Source organism: Phalacrocorax aristotelis, chromosome Z (assembly GCF_949628215.1).
Source record: "Phalacrocorax aristotelis chromosome Z, bGulAri2.1, whole genome shotgun sequence".
NCBI classification, from domain to species: Eukaryota; Metazoa; Chordata; class Aves; order Suliformes; family Phalacrocoracidae; genus Phalacrocorax; species Phalacrocorax aristotelis.
This window is the reverse complement of record NC_134311.1, coordinates 15704246-15721270: the sequence shown is the minus strand read 5'-3', so window position 1 is coordinate 15721270 and position 17025 is coordinate 15704246. Positions and strand designations below refer to the sequence as shown.

The window sequence follows — 17025 nt, the reverse complement described above, 5'->3', positions numbered from 1 at the left end:
GTTCTGTGTCATTCCACAGACACACAAATGTAAAATCTTGATAACATTTCCCCAAGCTGCCCTTCACATGGAAGTCTGTATTCCTGCCCATAAAGTTCCCAAGTACTACACATTCCCCCTCCTGTATACAGGCACCATCACTTAAGCGCAGATGCTACTATATAATTTGGCAGATAAGCCTTCTTGTCACAGTGCGCTGGTTGTGGCTCCTGCAAAATCTAATTGGAAAGGAATTCTCCTTATCTATTTATCAGAGTAGTTCTTAAAACAAGTGTCATGGCTACTCTGTGCCATTTCCTTTATTTGCAAAAATCAATTTTGCAGTAGCAAAGTTTCCCAAACTCTGCATTATATGGTCACTACCATAATTTTTTATCTCATGAACTTAGCATTTTATACACAGTATCAATTCCAGACATAAGAGTTTAAGGCTCAGAAACTAAGATTACTGTATGAACATGGGAATCACAAATGCAATCTGAAAACAGATGGACCTGGAATCAATTCCGATTTCATCATGCAGAGAAGAACCTGAACTAGGGTTCCAACATTCAAAGTAAACACTTTTAACTACTGTGCCATTAGGGTTGCTGTTTCTTATCTAATAAAGTACCAGCTGCTAGAAAGCACCTTCCACTACATTTAACCAGCTCCCAAGATCAAAGTACTCTCATCATTCCCTGTTCCTTGCTCACCTTGCCAACTTTCGATGAAGCCAACTCAGAAAAATTAGACATCTGTACCTCCTAGACTGATGCTGTGAATTTTAGGAGGCAACAAGTACAGCAGTGATAGAAACAGAAATGCTGATCTAAGCTCTTTCCTGGTTTAAGTGGGTATGGGAAACTTGGACTTCAAGCACATGAATTAGCTGGATGAGACTTAGGTTTAATTACTCTGGATTTAAACAGAGGCTAAGCAGACATCACAGTTACCGCAGTCCAGATGCTGCTCAACATTTACCTCCAAAAGCTACAGTCTCCTGCCAGGACTAAGTTGCTTTTGAAAATATTATTCAGTATCTTCATACTGGTAGCTCCAGACTTCCCTGTCTTATTTGTCTGACACCTGTACATGTTTACCTTCAGAGGAGGATGTATTTATTTACTCAGGTTTTTGCCTATGGTAAGTAGGTGTCTGTGAACCAGTGGGACTGTGGGCAGATGGAAACATAGCTGGACAGACATCTGTCAGTATTTCACATTTCCCTGACTACTAGTGCTATTAGCACAGAAATTTAACTGTTTCAAAACTGTGAACTTTAAGCACTTTTTTGTCACAATGTGTTTGCTTTGCACCATTTGTTGTAAATGTCACAGATTTTGAACCTCTTTTTCTAAACTACACAGGAATACAAATGGTCATTTCCTCTTCCACATAGAATTCTGTAACAATTACAAAATTGCATCAGCCTTAGGAAAATAATGTTTTAGACAGTGAGTTGAACACACTGTCATAACTTAACCTAGCATAAATTTTACCTGCACATTTTACACAAATATAGATACACACACATATGTACAAATACACACACCAATATACAAAAATACCTGAGATACATTAAAAAATTGAACTATTAGTGAACATCATATAAGACTCCTTCCTCCAAATAAAACAAGTATTTCCACACCTAGAGCATAGAAAACTTTACCTGATCAACTGTAGTGACATCAGAAATTACAGCATCAGGGGGTCTCTTGGGTGGATTCACTGTTACCTAAGCAAAAATAGTAGTATTAATATCTCATTGTGAAAATCTTTTATCCGTATCCATGCCAGAATATGTCAGGTATGATAAACAGAAACAGCATTTACAAAACTGTTAAGGTTCCTCCTACCCCTTCCATGTTTACAGACAAACAGAGATATCTGGGCCAGAAAAAAAGTCCCTTATGAAGGTTAGCTTTACAAAGATAGCAAACCTGAGGCACCAGTTCTGGCTAACAGTTACATGTTGTAGCTGTTCAGTTTGATTACGTTTCTTCCAAACTCTCCAAAAAGCTCAAGCAAGAATTATTCACTTAGGAAAAACAGTTGTTTCATAGGATATTAGCGTTTTGGAACACAAATGAAAATGAAACTTTTAAAATAATACCTTAAAAAGCGCAATGGAGTACAAAATTATTTACTTCCTCACTCATGGACTACATCACTTTTGGCCTCTAATAGCCTCCAGCTCTTCTTTGTTTTGCACTTTTTCTTTTGTTTTTGCAATTACATGCTGCATATTAAGCCCCATATTATTGTAAAAAAGCTGTTCCTTGTGCAAGCTACAGTTTCACTGTTCAGTTTTGAAGATAGAAACTTTACTGACAGCAAAAATCCTAGGTCATGATAAACACCATAACCAATTCAAAACTATTAAAGTAGCTGAAATCATTTTTTCCCCCTCTAGTACTGGGTTTTCAAAACAAACAAGCAAAAAAGCCCAAACAAAGAGAAACTGGCATAAGCTCTAAAATGAAAGAAGCAACTTAACTCTAAGCTGTAGTAACTCTACTTAAACTTAGTTTGTGTAAGCTCTTTACCAAAGAAAAGGGAAATCAAAAGAAACTGAGTGCTGTGTAGTTTCACATCTAATGAAAGCAAAAGCTCTTTCTTGTTTATTAACAGTACAGCAAGGCCACCTCCTGGGTGGAAGACTTGGTAACATCATTCTTGCTTTTGTCACTTCAGAGAACCACAATGCACCTACACATTAATCAGCCTGGTAACATGGACACTATCTGACATGCTTTCAAAACAAGAATGGCTTGCCAATCTACTTCCAGTTGGCTTAAAGAAACCTAACCTGACCTACTGAGCCATTAAAATGTTAAAACTCGCCACCATATGAACAATTAAGGAAAACCCTCTGCTAGCAGGGCAAGAAAACCCCAGCTCAAGAGGAGAGACATGACTTACACAATGTGTTGTTCATCACAGACCTCAACTTGGAAATTCATCCTCCTTAATTTGCAGATACAATAATGTGTAAAGTGACAAAAAGACACATTACAAAATATGTCTGATCAGCTTGGGATTTCTTTTTGGCACAAAGGAAAGTGAAAGTCTTTTTGACTGGGAAGGTTTGCGAAGACAAAGCAGGAAAATTTATCATTTGAAACGGGCCTCTTGCATAGAGAACCCTCTCTTGAATTTGCTATTACTGTGTTGTCTTAACTAGACTACATTTTGTTTTCTTCTATCACAAGGACTGCTGCCTGAAACAGGTATTCTTTATTTTAAAACATAATATCATTTATATAGCATTCTCTAAATAGAGCGAAGAAGTTGCAGCTGCATGAAGTGCTATGTTTAAATAAAAAGTGCCAAAGCACTACACTGGACTCACTGATGCCACCACTACAGATTTACATTTCCATTGAACCACTAATTTTTCACAGGTACTATTACAAAATCTTATCACAGAAGAATTAACGGTTCCATTAAAGACCTTTATACACTCTGTGCAACAATATTCTGTGCATTTTTGATACTACACAGAGGTTTTTCCCATTTCTCTTTGAAGCAGCAGGCATTTCAAGATTTCATTTGTAAAGTTATGTATGGGAAAACTTCTATATAATTGACATAGATTTAAGTAAAAAAACTTTTAAGTTTACATCCAAAAATCCCAAATAACATTACCTACACTATTACAGATGTACAAAACCTAGGTATTTCATTACAAATTTTCAAAAATACTGGGCTTAAAATAGCCTCTATTTAATTGACTGTTGATAATTATAGCGCCTCAAGGCTCTAGTTCACAATAACAACACTCGGACACAGCTGGCCAGAAGGGGAGAATAGTTACATGTCAGGTAGCTGAATAGCTACTGCATATGGACACATACACACTACATGTCCATGTGACATTGCTAACTCTCCCAAAATGCAGGAGTTCCACTCCACTGGAAGTGAGAAACTATAATGCTGCTTCTCTTTTTTTATGCCTTCCAAACCTCTTCCACACAAAGCCGTAGATTTAGAAAGAGCTACACCTAGAGATCTCTTCTAGAAATTGCAAGTTCAAACCTAACAGCACACACGGAGTACTTCTCAGTTTTTTATTAAGCTAGTCTTTTTACTAGAGCAACGTCTCACAATATTAACATATGATCATACCTATTAGCACAAATTTAACACACGAAAAACAAGTTACTAAACATGAACACTCTCTGTATACATACACACAAAATTATCACTAGGTATCAATTTATTTTTAAATACAAATAGTGCCGCCCCGCCCAAATGGAAGCAAACAAAATCCCTGAGATGGAGCAGCAGAACACACTGTAATGCTAAAGTGACGACACACAGATCACATATTCCCAATTGGAGATGTAAGCACTGAGGCAGAAACTGAAATGTGATCATGGCAGCAGAGCTGAGACAGGTTTAAGTCAAGATTCTGTTATGAGTCTAGCTGGCACAATCCAACCGTTCAGTAGTAGGCTCCTAGACGGAATATCTAAAATCTCAACTTCTTTGTCACTCTTCTTGCTGCCCAAGCTCAAACAAGAGCAGTCAAAAAATCTGTTCTCAAAGTCACACTTAAGAAAGGTAAAGTTCTCCAAATCACTTGAGAAAACCAAGACTCTTATATAAAAGCTACTTCTCTGTTCTTGTTCTGATCTAAGAGGTCTCTCAAATTTTTCAGATCAGAAGTGGATTGAGAAAATAAAACCTTTCCCAAGCTAGCTTTTACCAAGAAATTAGTAACCTCTTCATCTGTTCATTTATGGAGAGCATGACTGGGAATACCTACACACAAAAATCAAAACACAAAGTTTCTTTTATTTGCAGGGCTTACATATGGGTTTCATAAAACCAAAGAGTCAATAAGACTCTGCCAAATTGTACAGCTGAACTGATAACATCTTCCATCTGACCTACAGAAGTAGGGTTTTCAGGAATTTAGCACAGCCTGAAGTACAACATGTTGCAGATTTTGCCACTCCTGTGGAATTAACTGGGTCAAATTGGGTCAGACTTCAGCCTGTTAAACCGACAACTTCAAAAGACCCTCTTCTAAAATATCTAATTGGAATCCTTTAGAGGAGCATTCTGTCTACATGACCATGCATTTTATATGAATTCAATTTTAACTTCAGACATAATTTTCTAATTCCAAGTCTACAGAATTTAGATTCTAAACATTTGCCAGAAAATCTCCTATTCTCTTTCCCATTAGAATATTCCGTCTCTGTAATTTCAAATATTTGAATGTAGGAATATCTCATCAGTTGCATGTTTAGCAATTCACTTTTCTCCCTAATTGTCAAACAAAACCATTGTTTTCCCAGGCCCTGAACAGTACCTTTTCACTCAGGCTCTTCCGTGAACAGAATTATTTAAATTCCATTTGAGTTTGTACCACCACAGTGCTCAAATTTTAGTTTATCATTCCTTCTTGACATAGCGAATATTTTTCTTGCAGTGCTGACAGATGGGTTTGTTTTGGGTTTTTTTAAAAATGAATATATGTGAATTTACCTTGGCCTTTTCTGATGTTCGTTTTCCACCAAATCTTCCAGCTCCAATGAAAAACAAAGAGAACTGATTGTAACACACTAGGTCTTTTCCACAATAGGTATTCACTGAAAGGCAATAAAAGAGGAAGGTCATATATGATCTTCAATCTCCAATTTCATATAGCTAGCATGTGTTGTTACAAGAGAAAAGTTCAGCTTCAAACATGACATAGCTCACTTTAACAACCAAAGGGACAATGGTCACACTTTCATGTTGCACTGTTGCATGTTACTTCCTAACTAGTGAAGACTAGTGATCTGTTTCAAATAACATTATCATGAATTTTATCTATATGAAAGCATTAAAATTAAAAAATGAGCTATCAAAATGCTGATGAGATTCAAGCTGCTAAAAGTAATTGACAACAGAGTGCTACAATTAGTATTTATTTCAGCATCTGACACTGCATTAGCAGTTTATTTAAATATGACAGAATTGTGCCATAAAATATATTAGAAGCTATTAAGAATCTCTAGATTGTAAAGGACATTACCAACTCATACAAAAAGTGGTACTAGTACCTTGTATGAAAAGACCTCCAGAGCAAGCTTTAGTTTCAGGTTTTAGTTTCTTCTTTTGAAGAAGTTAAACTTCTTAACACTGAATCAAGATTCAGCTTCCAATTTCCAGTTCATGCCTATTCCACTCCCTTACACCTTAGGCTGAAATCTACACTACTGTTAATAATGTTAATTTCCAGTTCCGGAAGAAATTTAAGAACCACTAAGACCCTGCTCACAAAAAGAACTTTTCCATGTTGCAGAAACAGACAGGCTTAATGTTAGCCCAGTATGGAAGCAAAACAGAGCTAGGAGGAACAAAGGGACAGTAAAGACCTTTTTACAATTTTATCTGTAGACTGAAGGAATAAAAGCTCAAGAGTGTTTAGAGATCCACTGCCTATTAACCTACTCTTGCAGTCTAATTTCCCAAGGGACCTTGATATAACCACTCCTGAAGACAACAAAATTCTGAAAATGACAACTTATCAACTTCCGGACACATTCTAATCCTTAAACTTGGATACAACAGGAAGGAAATGGGATTTTGTTTTGTTTTGTTCAGAAAAGAACAATGTAGACATAAAAAAAGTGCAGGACGTGCTCTTAAAGGTGGCTGCTTTGCAGATGAGTCTAAACAACATACACCTACGACTAACCTTTGCAAAACCACCCCACAAAACAAACGCACACATGCGCACACACACAGCCTTGTTGAAGGGTGGCAGAATCTAAAATGGCTAGGACTAAGCCTTTTAGACTGGACTAAGTGTTATTATTATTAAATAACTGTGTTCAGTTTGCATAGTGCACTATTCCATCTACAAATAAAAAAAACCTCCAAATCTTCACTGGAATCTTTTTCCAAAGAGAGTCTTCTTATTTCAGCACATTAACTGCCCAAGAACAATTACATTATATGTTTAGAAAGCTATTGCTAATCAGCTCATTTCTCAGATCTCACTGAGATTTAATAATCTAAGAGTGTTTACTGTGGAAAGGCTGGCAGTTACTGGCATAGCTACTTAAAAACTGAGCCTGCCACATTTTACTGCATCCCCTCCAAAAACCATACACCTTCTTACCATCTATAAGCAAGACTGCTCCTGATCCTTTGTCAAGAATATCAGCAATGGTTGAAACTGAAGTTAATTGCCCTAAAGAAAAGAAGAACACGTACATGTTTTAAGGTTTTGCTTCAGGAATGAAGTCCACAGATCACTCTTCACACTTCCTTACTAACAATAATAATGGTAATAATAATCATAGTAATAGTCATAGTAATCACAATCATCATGATTATAATAGAAGTGTCTGGGAATCTTTGCATATCTTGGTTTGCAGATGTGAGGAATTTTTTTAAAGTTTTTTTTTTTAATAGAATCTTGCTATAGTTTATGTATTCAGAGCTGAACACAAATCACAATTCAGACTCAAATACGTCATCAACTTCAAAAAAAGCTCAAGGGCTGACACAACTACGGTTGTACAGAAGAGAAGCTTAGCTCAGGGCCTGGGCCTGGGGTTATGAAGTTTGTCTCTAAAGAGATTATTGCTCTAGAGAGATATGTAACACAGATGCAACGAATGTTGAAGAATTTTTAGGTAAACAACCCAAAAGTTCTGTGATGCAACCTTACAGAAAGAATTATAAATTCTGCTAATTCGTATCAGATTACATGAGTAATACACCAGCATGCAGTTTATTTGCCTATTATGTCAAAGATTAGGCATGCATTTATGAAGTATACTATAGAAAATCAACAAATGATCCCAAGAACAGAGTCTCAGAATTCCTTCAATAATACAACAGCTTCCTTCTCTTCTCCCCAGCCCCTTATAGAAAGATGATGCAAAAAATCCAGTTGGAAACAGGGCTTCCCTATCTCTGTTTATAATATGGCTACAGGAACTGCTGTCACAGTGAAAAGCAAATCAACAACACAGAAGGACTGACCTGAGGTTGGCAGTGGTTTATACAGTTCCAGATATTGCTCGCCATGCAGCATCTGTGTAAAGAAAGGCAGCACTATATCAACGATCAATATATTCTATTACTTCCCCATCACAATTGCAAAGAAATACAGTTATTCTAGAAAGTGTTCAGAACAAAGAAACAAAAAAAAACTCTCAAGTTTTTTGTTTTGTTCTTCCAGTTTCATCCCCAACAAAAAAATATTTTTAGAGTTTTAAACTTTTGTGGCTTAGTAAAAGCACAGTGAGCACAAATTAAAATTTAACAAAAAATTGATCAATCATACCGTCTTAGGAGGACATAGGTTATACAAGTGAAACAGCAAATAATGTCTTCAGAGGTAAGAATAAAACAAAATGAATTTTCCTTTTCTAGAATAAAGGGAACTTATTAAAAGTCACCTTAGAGTTATATAAAGCACAAATAAAATTAGATACTTAACTCTTCCATACCTTTGTGAGATCAATATTTAGTCCTGGAAGAGAAGGAATACCACCAGTCATCGAAGCTTGAGCAGGAATTACTCCAAAGCTAGGCAAACAGCAGAAATCTTCACTTCCTTCAAAGAGAAATTTTAGGTGATCTGGATCCTTAGTTGACATTCCCACACCAAGGGCATAGAGAATAGGCTCTAAGTGAGTGTATTTATACACATTGGTAGCCAATTCCCGACCAACAATGCTTGCCTGGAAATTAAAAGTCAGTATAAAATAAAATTTCATAATAGTTAATATTACACTTTTTCTTTCTATAATTCTCATATCAAACATAATTAATGTATGAGCATTTTCTTTATAGTCATATGTAAACATAACATATAAGTAATAAATATACCATAAAATGTTAATGTATTTGTTGCAGGACAAGCAACTCTAATGTAATGCATTATATCTTGCTGCAAGCAATTTACTTCAAGAATAAGTAGTATAACTTCATACTGCTCCACTCAGAGCAATGCATAAGAATTTTTCTAAAACAAGCCATGAATGAAAAAATTAGCACTGCAATAAGACTGGAATGAGGAAAAATTATCTACCTACAGAGAAGGAACCAGAGCAAAAACCACGTTGCTTAACAAGACCTGCCCCATACCCCTTTTCTGAACAGTACCCTAACTAAAGAGGATTACAGAACTTACAAGCACTTGCATCCTGCATTATTCAGTCTATATAGCCTTAAGTTTTCCCATCATCAATAAAAAAAAAACCTGAAGAGTCTGGAGATGTTTCTTGTTCTGCTTCCTCACTTCGCAGTTTAAAAGCCACCTTCTCTTTTGCAGACAGCAAGCAAGAGTAGAAGCTGATCAGCAACACAAGCCTCTGCTCAAGGTTTTCACCTAACTTTGAGTGCATCCGATAGATGGAGGTACTTACCATGTCAACAGATGAAGAGGTCACTGATCCAGAGCTTGTTGAATTCATAGAAACATTCCCTTGAGACTCTATCTGACTTAGAGCATCATTCAATACACTTATGGACTCTAGAGAAAGGAATTGAAAGAAATCACTTATAAACAGCCATAAATGAGACACTCCAGTTAGACACACAACAAATATGCCAACAAATGAGACATAGGCTGGTACTTATCAATTAATTTTTAAACACAATAAATATACATCTGCAAGTTAAGCATGGTGTTGCATTTTACAGGCATCTACACACCTGTTGATGATAAGTGATCTCTACACTGCATCAGTTCTGGACCCAGCAGTCAACCATGACACCTATCTAATTCAAGTGCCTGAAACACAACTGGTAATACACCACCATGCAATCCAAGAGGAATATATCAGTAATACTTTGGTTTATTCCCTGAACCACAGCGTTAAGGAGATGATAAATGAGCATTACATTTCAACTGCCTCAGAAATAAACATCTGAAAATCAGCAATGCTTTTCTTACCTTAAAAATTATTTACAATATAAGTAACAGGTCTCATCTCTTGGCAGATACCCTCTTTCCCAAATCATACAAATAAACAAACAAAGAAACAAATAAATAAATAAGTCTGAGCCTTCAAAAAATGCCAAGATTATGAGCGAGATGATGCACAGCTGAGATACAGAACTCAGCTATGATAAAGGCAGACCATCAAGAACAGCTTGCTCCTTGAAGCTCAGTACATCTAAAATCAATATTAAACATTTGTGTGTTAGAAAGAACCAAACAAAAAGTTGTAAGAATTATGCACAGAAAAATAAGGAAATGTTTAAATCAAAGGAGTGTAAAATCATTATTTAACTACTTTTACCTTGGAGCTGGTCCCCTCCACTTCAAAACCCCTCTATACACACACTGACTTGCACTATTGCTCGGACCAACACCATGTTGCTCTATTGCACAGCACTCCCATAAATATCCTGCAAGTTAGCTGCATACCATTTTGCAGAATCTTGATTCCCTAAACTATTTCTTGCTTCTCAGTATCACTGCCAGAACCGTTGTAATGTTTTATTTGTGGCCTATATCTCACAAAGAAAAAGGAACAACTACGAAACAAATATATGTTGTCACCTCTTCTGTGGAAGACAAGCTTTATCTCTGGGTACAAGCACTGTCATAACGTGACATGAGGTTATGACATTTACGTAATGTGAAAATGTGCAAAACGAGATTTGTAATTTATAAGAACCCTGTAAAAGGTAATCCCTTTTATCCCTTTTTTAATTCATGAAATGAATTAAGGAAAAGCAATACTGAGCTGCTGGGAAGTAATAGACTGTTTCTACCTATCTTGCATAACCCAAAGAAAGGCTTTCACATTGCTTTAAAACCTTCAAGGCAAAACACAGCCTTGACCTTCAAGTAAACCTGAAGTAAAAATTTTCATGTCCAGAACCCACTTCCATCCAGGAACATAACTGTCATTCTTAATGGTGAAATCTGAGATTAACAACATGTATTTTACACACAATGGCATCATTAAGACAAAGAGTATAAAGGCAACCTGGAATTTAATAATAGTGCAGAATACTGCAATGTCATATTCTGGAAGAAAGACTCCTTTAAAAGAGCGTATGACCAGACTCTCAAATTAGTGAGCTGGCTAGTATCTGGCAGAGCATCAAGAAGATCATAGGATCATAGGATAGTTTGGGTTCGAAGAGACCTTTAGAGGTCATCTAGTCCAACCCTCCTGCAACGAGCAGGACATCTTCAACTAGATCAGGTTGCTCAGAGCCCCGTCCAACCTGACCTGGAATGTTTCCAGGGATAGGGCATCTACCACCTCTCTGGGCAACCTGTTCCAGTGTTTCACCACCCTCACTTTAAAAAATGTCTTCCTTATATATAGTCTGAACCTACCCTCTTTAAAACCATTACTGCCTGTCCTATCCTTACAGGCCCTACTAAAAAGTCTGTCCCATCTTTCTTATAAGCACCCTTTAAGTGTCAAAAGGCCGCAATAGGGTCCCCCTGCAGCCTTCCCTTCTCCAGGCTGAACAACCCCAACTCTCTCAGCCTGTCCTCGTAACAGAGGTGCTCCAGCCCTCGGATCATCTTTGTGGCCCTCCTCTGGACCTGTTCCGTCAGCTCCATGTCCTTCCTGTGCTGAGGGCTCCAGAGCTGGATGCAGCACTCCAGGTGGGGTCTCAACAGAGCAGAGGGGCAGAATGACGTCCCTTGACCTGCTGGCCACACTGCTTTTGATGCAGCGCAGGATACGGTTGGCTTTCTGGGCTATGAGCACACATTGCCAGTTCCTGCCCAGCTTTTCATCCATCAGTACCCCCCAAATTCTTCGCAGAGCTGCTCTCAATCTCTTCATCCCCCAGCCTGTACTGATATAGGGGGTTGCCCTGACCCAGGTGCACGCCCTTGCACTTGGCCTTGTTGGACCTCAAGAGACTGACATGGGCCTACATGCTGAGCTTGTCCAGATCCCTCTGGATGGCATCCCATCCCTCAGGCATGTCAACCGCACCACTCAGCTTGGCATCATCTGCAAACTTGCTGAGGGTGCACTCGATCCCACTGATAAAGATACTTAACAGTACTGGTCCCAGTACGGACTCCAGAGAGACACCACTTGTCACTGATCTCTATCTGGACATTGAGCCATTGACCACTACCCTCTGTGTGCGACCATCTAACCAATTCCTCATCCACCAAACAGTCCAACCATCAAACCCTAACTCTCCAATTTAGAGAGAAGGATGTTGTGGGGGACCATGTCAAAAGCTTTACAGAAGTCCAGACAGATGACATTCATAGCTCTTCCTTTGTCCACTGATGTAGTCACTCCATCATAGAAGGCCACGAGGTTGGTCAGGCAGGACTTGCCTTTGGTGAAGCCATGTCAGCTGCCTCAGATCACCTCCCTGTCCTCCATGTGCCTCAGCATAGCTTCTAGGAGGTCCGTTCCATGATCTTGCCAGGCACAGAGGTGATGCTGACACATCAATAGTTCCCTGGGTCCTCCTTTCTACCCTTTTTAAAATTAGATGTGGTGGTGCTCACCCTTAACGTCAAAGGCCTCATCAAAATTGGTTTGGTTTTGGTCTTTTTTTTTGGTCATACTTTTATATTCATAATTAGCAACAGCACTTGACATGGATCAACACTTGCATTGATATTCAAAGCACATGTATTCAGAAAAAGCTGTCTTTAAGGAGGGAGTGTTCTTTCAAGAACTCCTGGGTTTATTTCTTTATATCTATGACAGACATCAACTGCATGAGATAAGTCTATGGTTCTAGGCCCAGATTTCTTGAGAGGTATCAGCAGAAAGCTTATGTTATGGCTTTATGTTTCAAGCTGTTTTTCATCCCTTAAGGTCAAAGCTACTTTTAAGATGCCACCTCTTTGGGCTGCTTGAAAAGCTTAAACAAGCTATTAGAATATCATCAAATACAGGCAGCAAATCTTTTTTTTTTTTAATAAAGGGAAAAAATGTTAATTTCTTTTTTCCTCCTGAATTACTACATTACAGAACTTCTTTAGTTAAGAACCCCAGTGCTGACATATTCCTTTAGTCTTCCAGGGAGTGCTAGAGCAGCATGCAACTAAAATGTCTCAACATATTAATTTATTTCAGTCTTCACTGCTCTTCTGCTGCCTGGCATAAGAAACTAGACTAGTATAGCATCAGACTTACAGTAATATTATAGCAGTTGAACAGATATGAATCTTTCACTTAAGGCAGGGTTACACCTTCAGAGAAAGAGTAAATTAGATTACTGCATTAAGAATTACAAAGGTTATGATCAAATAAATTGTTATGAGCTAAGAATGCTACAAGAGATTGCCAAAAAAGAAAGATGAAGCATTACAAAATCACTCATAATGATTTTGTACACTGATAAGGATGGTTTCGACTATTTCTTTTTTGCATTAATTTTGAGTACTGAAAGTAAAAGGGATGCGGAAGGAAGCAGAGTGGTACATGGCTTTTTAGTCATCTAAACACACAAGGATGTCTGAAATTAATTTTTCAGCAGTACACTTAACTATGACAATTTGTACTTTAATACATGACTCTACAAGTTGACTAAGGTTCTTCTAACTTCCAAGAAATAACTCAAAGGGTATAATTTTGGCATAAACAAACCCAGTAGGAAACCTTTTCATTAATATAATTATTTTTAATATTGGGTTTGGGGTATTTTGTTACACTGTCAATGAACTCTAGAACCTTAAATGTCCACTACCCCATTACCATCTACTGTTATAGAGCAAATGACTAGCAGGGAAGGATTAACCTGATGAGCAAAGGTTGAAAATAGTCATGGTAAAGCCTGTGTCTTCTGTAAAGTATTCCTCTCACTTTCCAATTAGTGATCATTGCATGTGAACCATTCCCCTTAAATATGGGGGAAACAGCACCAGTGTTTAAATCCTTTTTAAACACGTATGAAGAAAACTGAAATTGAAGCTGGAACAGTTTTCTTAGACAAAATTTTTCTTTATATCACACAAAGTATACATACATACACACCATCTATGTGTTTTATATTATTTTGCTCTATACCAAAGATAAGGTTTTGAAATGTGCCAAAAGTCAGCCAGTGAGAATACTGAAGTTGTTTTCTGTCCACAGACAGCTTCTAAGAGAAATAAAAATGCACGTGAATATAAGAACAGATTAGAGACCTCTAAAATACTAGATTTAGCTGAAACTGGCTTGTATCTTCACAACTGAGGAAGAGACAGAGAGATTGTCTCATACGGGTGAGAGACACTTAATTCTATTTTCCTAGGTAACAAAACAACTAAACATACTAACCTGTGTATACAGAATGCTCTATACAACATACACTCTGCAAAACAAGGATGGTTGTTTTCCACCTATCTCACAACACAATTTGATTTCTCCGTTTGCGTAACAGGAAGAATTGGACTAGGACACAAGAACAAGTAGTCCACTGTGGAGGCAAGAGCAACTGGATCAAGCTTCGTATGAGGGGGAGTTCAAAGAGGCGCCACGCCAACATGCAGTGCAACGTGCCCGTGCACATGCACCACACATTCAGAAGCTTCTGTATCACATTTAATCTGTCTTTCTGCTTATGCACGGGCACAGGAGCCCAGGACCTCTCAGTATCTCAAAATACAGAATCATGTTACCATGACAAATGTGTCAGCTCACTAGATCCAGCTGGAAATGAGAGCCCGAGCGATTCTTTTCTAGTACTAGTTAAGCCAAGTCACATTATTCTGCAATTGCTACTGCCTAAGGGCATACAAGGAGCCAGTTACAGTGACTCCCTGATGTGTACTGTAAATTGATTGTGTGCTAACCTTAAGGCTCTGATTATGCGCCGCTTATCTTCTTGAAAGATTTCTAGCTTGTTCTGAAGTGGTATGAAGTAAGCTAAACCTATTATTTCAGTTTAATCATTAGTAAGAAAATTACATCACCATGCAAATTAGGAAAAAGCTAACACACAAATCACTGCAGATTCACTGCTGCCTCAGAGGCAGTGGCATTTTCATGTTGTGTTAAGTAGATGGTTACCTTTCACTCCTGGTGAAGGGAAGGTAGAAGAATATATGCCAGAAAAACTACATCTTCCACTTCTTCAACTTCCTGAGGCCTAAATTCTCACATAGCTGTGAGAAGCTGAAAATCTGAGTCTGCTCTCAGATTTTTCTGCTGTTTACAGACATCGTGTAGTGAATGCACAAGTAATCATATCTTTTGCTAGGTAAGAGGACTATACCTGAAACTGTGTGGGAGTACAGAAGAACTGCCAGAACTTCTCCAGGTACATTAAGGACTAAGCCTGTAAACCTTACAGAATAACTACAGAAAACATTCAAAGACACTCGAGGCATTAAAATGAAAGTGAAAAGGCAGGCATAGCCAGTTACCCCTACTGTGCCAGACAGCTTTTGGGGTAAGTAGAGGAGTTTGGGCAAAAGACACTACTGCACAATCAGCAGCTGCCCACCTAGAAACTACGGTAACTACCATGGAAGATTGCTTTACTGTGCACATTATCATGATATCTGAGAAACTTCACTGAGTTACTGAATTAACGTCAACTGCCAAAATAAATGACAACTAGCTATTTCCTGTTAATTAAAATTGCACAAACCCTATAAAATCATATTCTGGTACAAAAGCAATAGGTTTTTAGCTTGTTTCAGCGTACATGCCAAGAGAACAAGTTAAGCCTACAAACTGAATGAATGCTTAAAAACAGTGAAAAAAAGGTAGAAAAAAAGTTTGGATCTTTTTACTTAAACTGGTTTTAAGGAAAAGAACTCAATGTTTTCATTTCTTAGAAAACCACCACTAAAACATGAAGATGAGACAGTACTACCATTTACTCTTCAAGAATTCAAGCATCTCCAGCAGAATGACCTTTGCTAAAATACAAAACTATGAACATGTCCTAGTTAAACATCAAATGAGTGCTTTGCTAGGCAGGGCTCTAAATGCATGATCATGCAGATATTAGATGTGGAGCATTTAATTAATTTATTTTCAAGAGAATAACTTCCTCCTATGCTTGCAAAAAAGAGAATTCTAAGTAAAAAAAAAAAAAGTACAACAGGAATCCAAGTATTCATTTATGTATGACTGTTATCATGTAAGAATATACAAGTAAGAAAAATCACCTTTTAAAAAAAAACAAAAAACCAACCACTGATGTTTCTACTTTTTTGTAACCTAGAATGAATAAAGTCAAACTGCTTTGATCAGTATGCCCAACTTATGAAACAAGATTAACATATCTATGGGATTTTCTACTATATTACAAGCAAATACTTTATCTAATTGCTATTTTTTTTATGATTATACATAATGGTTAGTATATGATTGCTCTTCACAGCATCACATTATTTAATGAAATCTTCTGGGAGGGTTATAACTTGCAGATATTACTTATTGTAGCTTTTCATTTTTAATACAAGTACTCCTAACTAGTTTCTATTATTTAACAGTTGAAAACCTTCATACAATAAAGTGGAGACTTTGGCAGTAGAAAAAAAAAACTTTTAATATAGAATTGGAAATTCTATTAAGTTAACTTCTTCAGAATGGTCCTCAACCCTTCCACTGATTCTCAGATACAACAAATTAATGCAAGAGTTTTCACTCAGACTGGCAGTTTCTATGGCTTGATGTCACTGAAATTACAATGCTGTATTTTGGCTAAGTTCATAACAAAACAGAAGCTAAGGTATGTTCATGGCATGGAGACTCATGCCAATGTAGTATTTACAATTTCCTGACTGTAGAAATGTGCTATGTTGTATTATAAGCACATTCACCTCAGGAGTCCAAATCTTGTCCCATTTTTCCTCCTAATAGCATCAACAGGCAGATGTGGAATATCATATGTAAAGCTGAAGCAACTTTCAGAATAAATTCCCATCCATAACTACTTTTCTGCTAGCAACCAGTAAAAACAACATAGTACATGTGTCAGGTTGGAGAACAGATCAGAAGCTACAAAGCTGGAATTATGTTGTTACAAATAGCATTCCGTTCCATAGCTAGACAAAAAAAGATTTCTACATGGACATACAGTTGGAAATGGGACATCTGTAAGCCAAAGATCAGTGAAGAGTCAGTA

The 17025-nt window shown here is 37.4% G+C and overlaps 1 protein-coding gene across 1 annotated transcript in view; it reads right to left on the bottom strand.

Annotated features, from left to right (window-relative positions):
- HSD17B4 (hydroxysteroid 17-beta dehydrogenase 4) overlaps positions 1-17025 on the bottom strand; it is a 74999-nt gene that overhangs the window by 30455 nt on the left and 27519 nt on the right. Inside the window, exons 12-17 of the mRNA XM_075079969.1 lie at positions 9369-9475; positions 8448-8681; positions 7978-8029; positions 7106-7177; positions 5482-5585; positions 1652-1717 (exon numbers count right to left, since the gene is read on the bottom strand). Coding sequence (XP_074936070.1) covers positions 1652-1717; positions 5482-5585; positions 7106-7177; positions 7978-8029; positions 8448-8681; positions 9369-9475 — 635 coding nt within the window. The remainder of the gene's footprint in view (positions 1-1651; positions 1718-5481; positions 5586-7105; positions 7178-7977; positions 8030-8447; positions 8682-9368; positions 9476-17025) is intronic.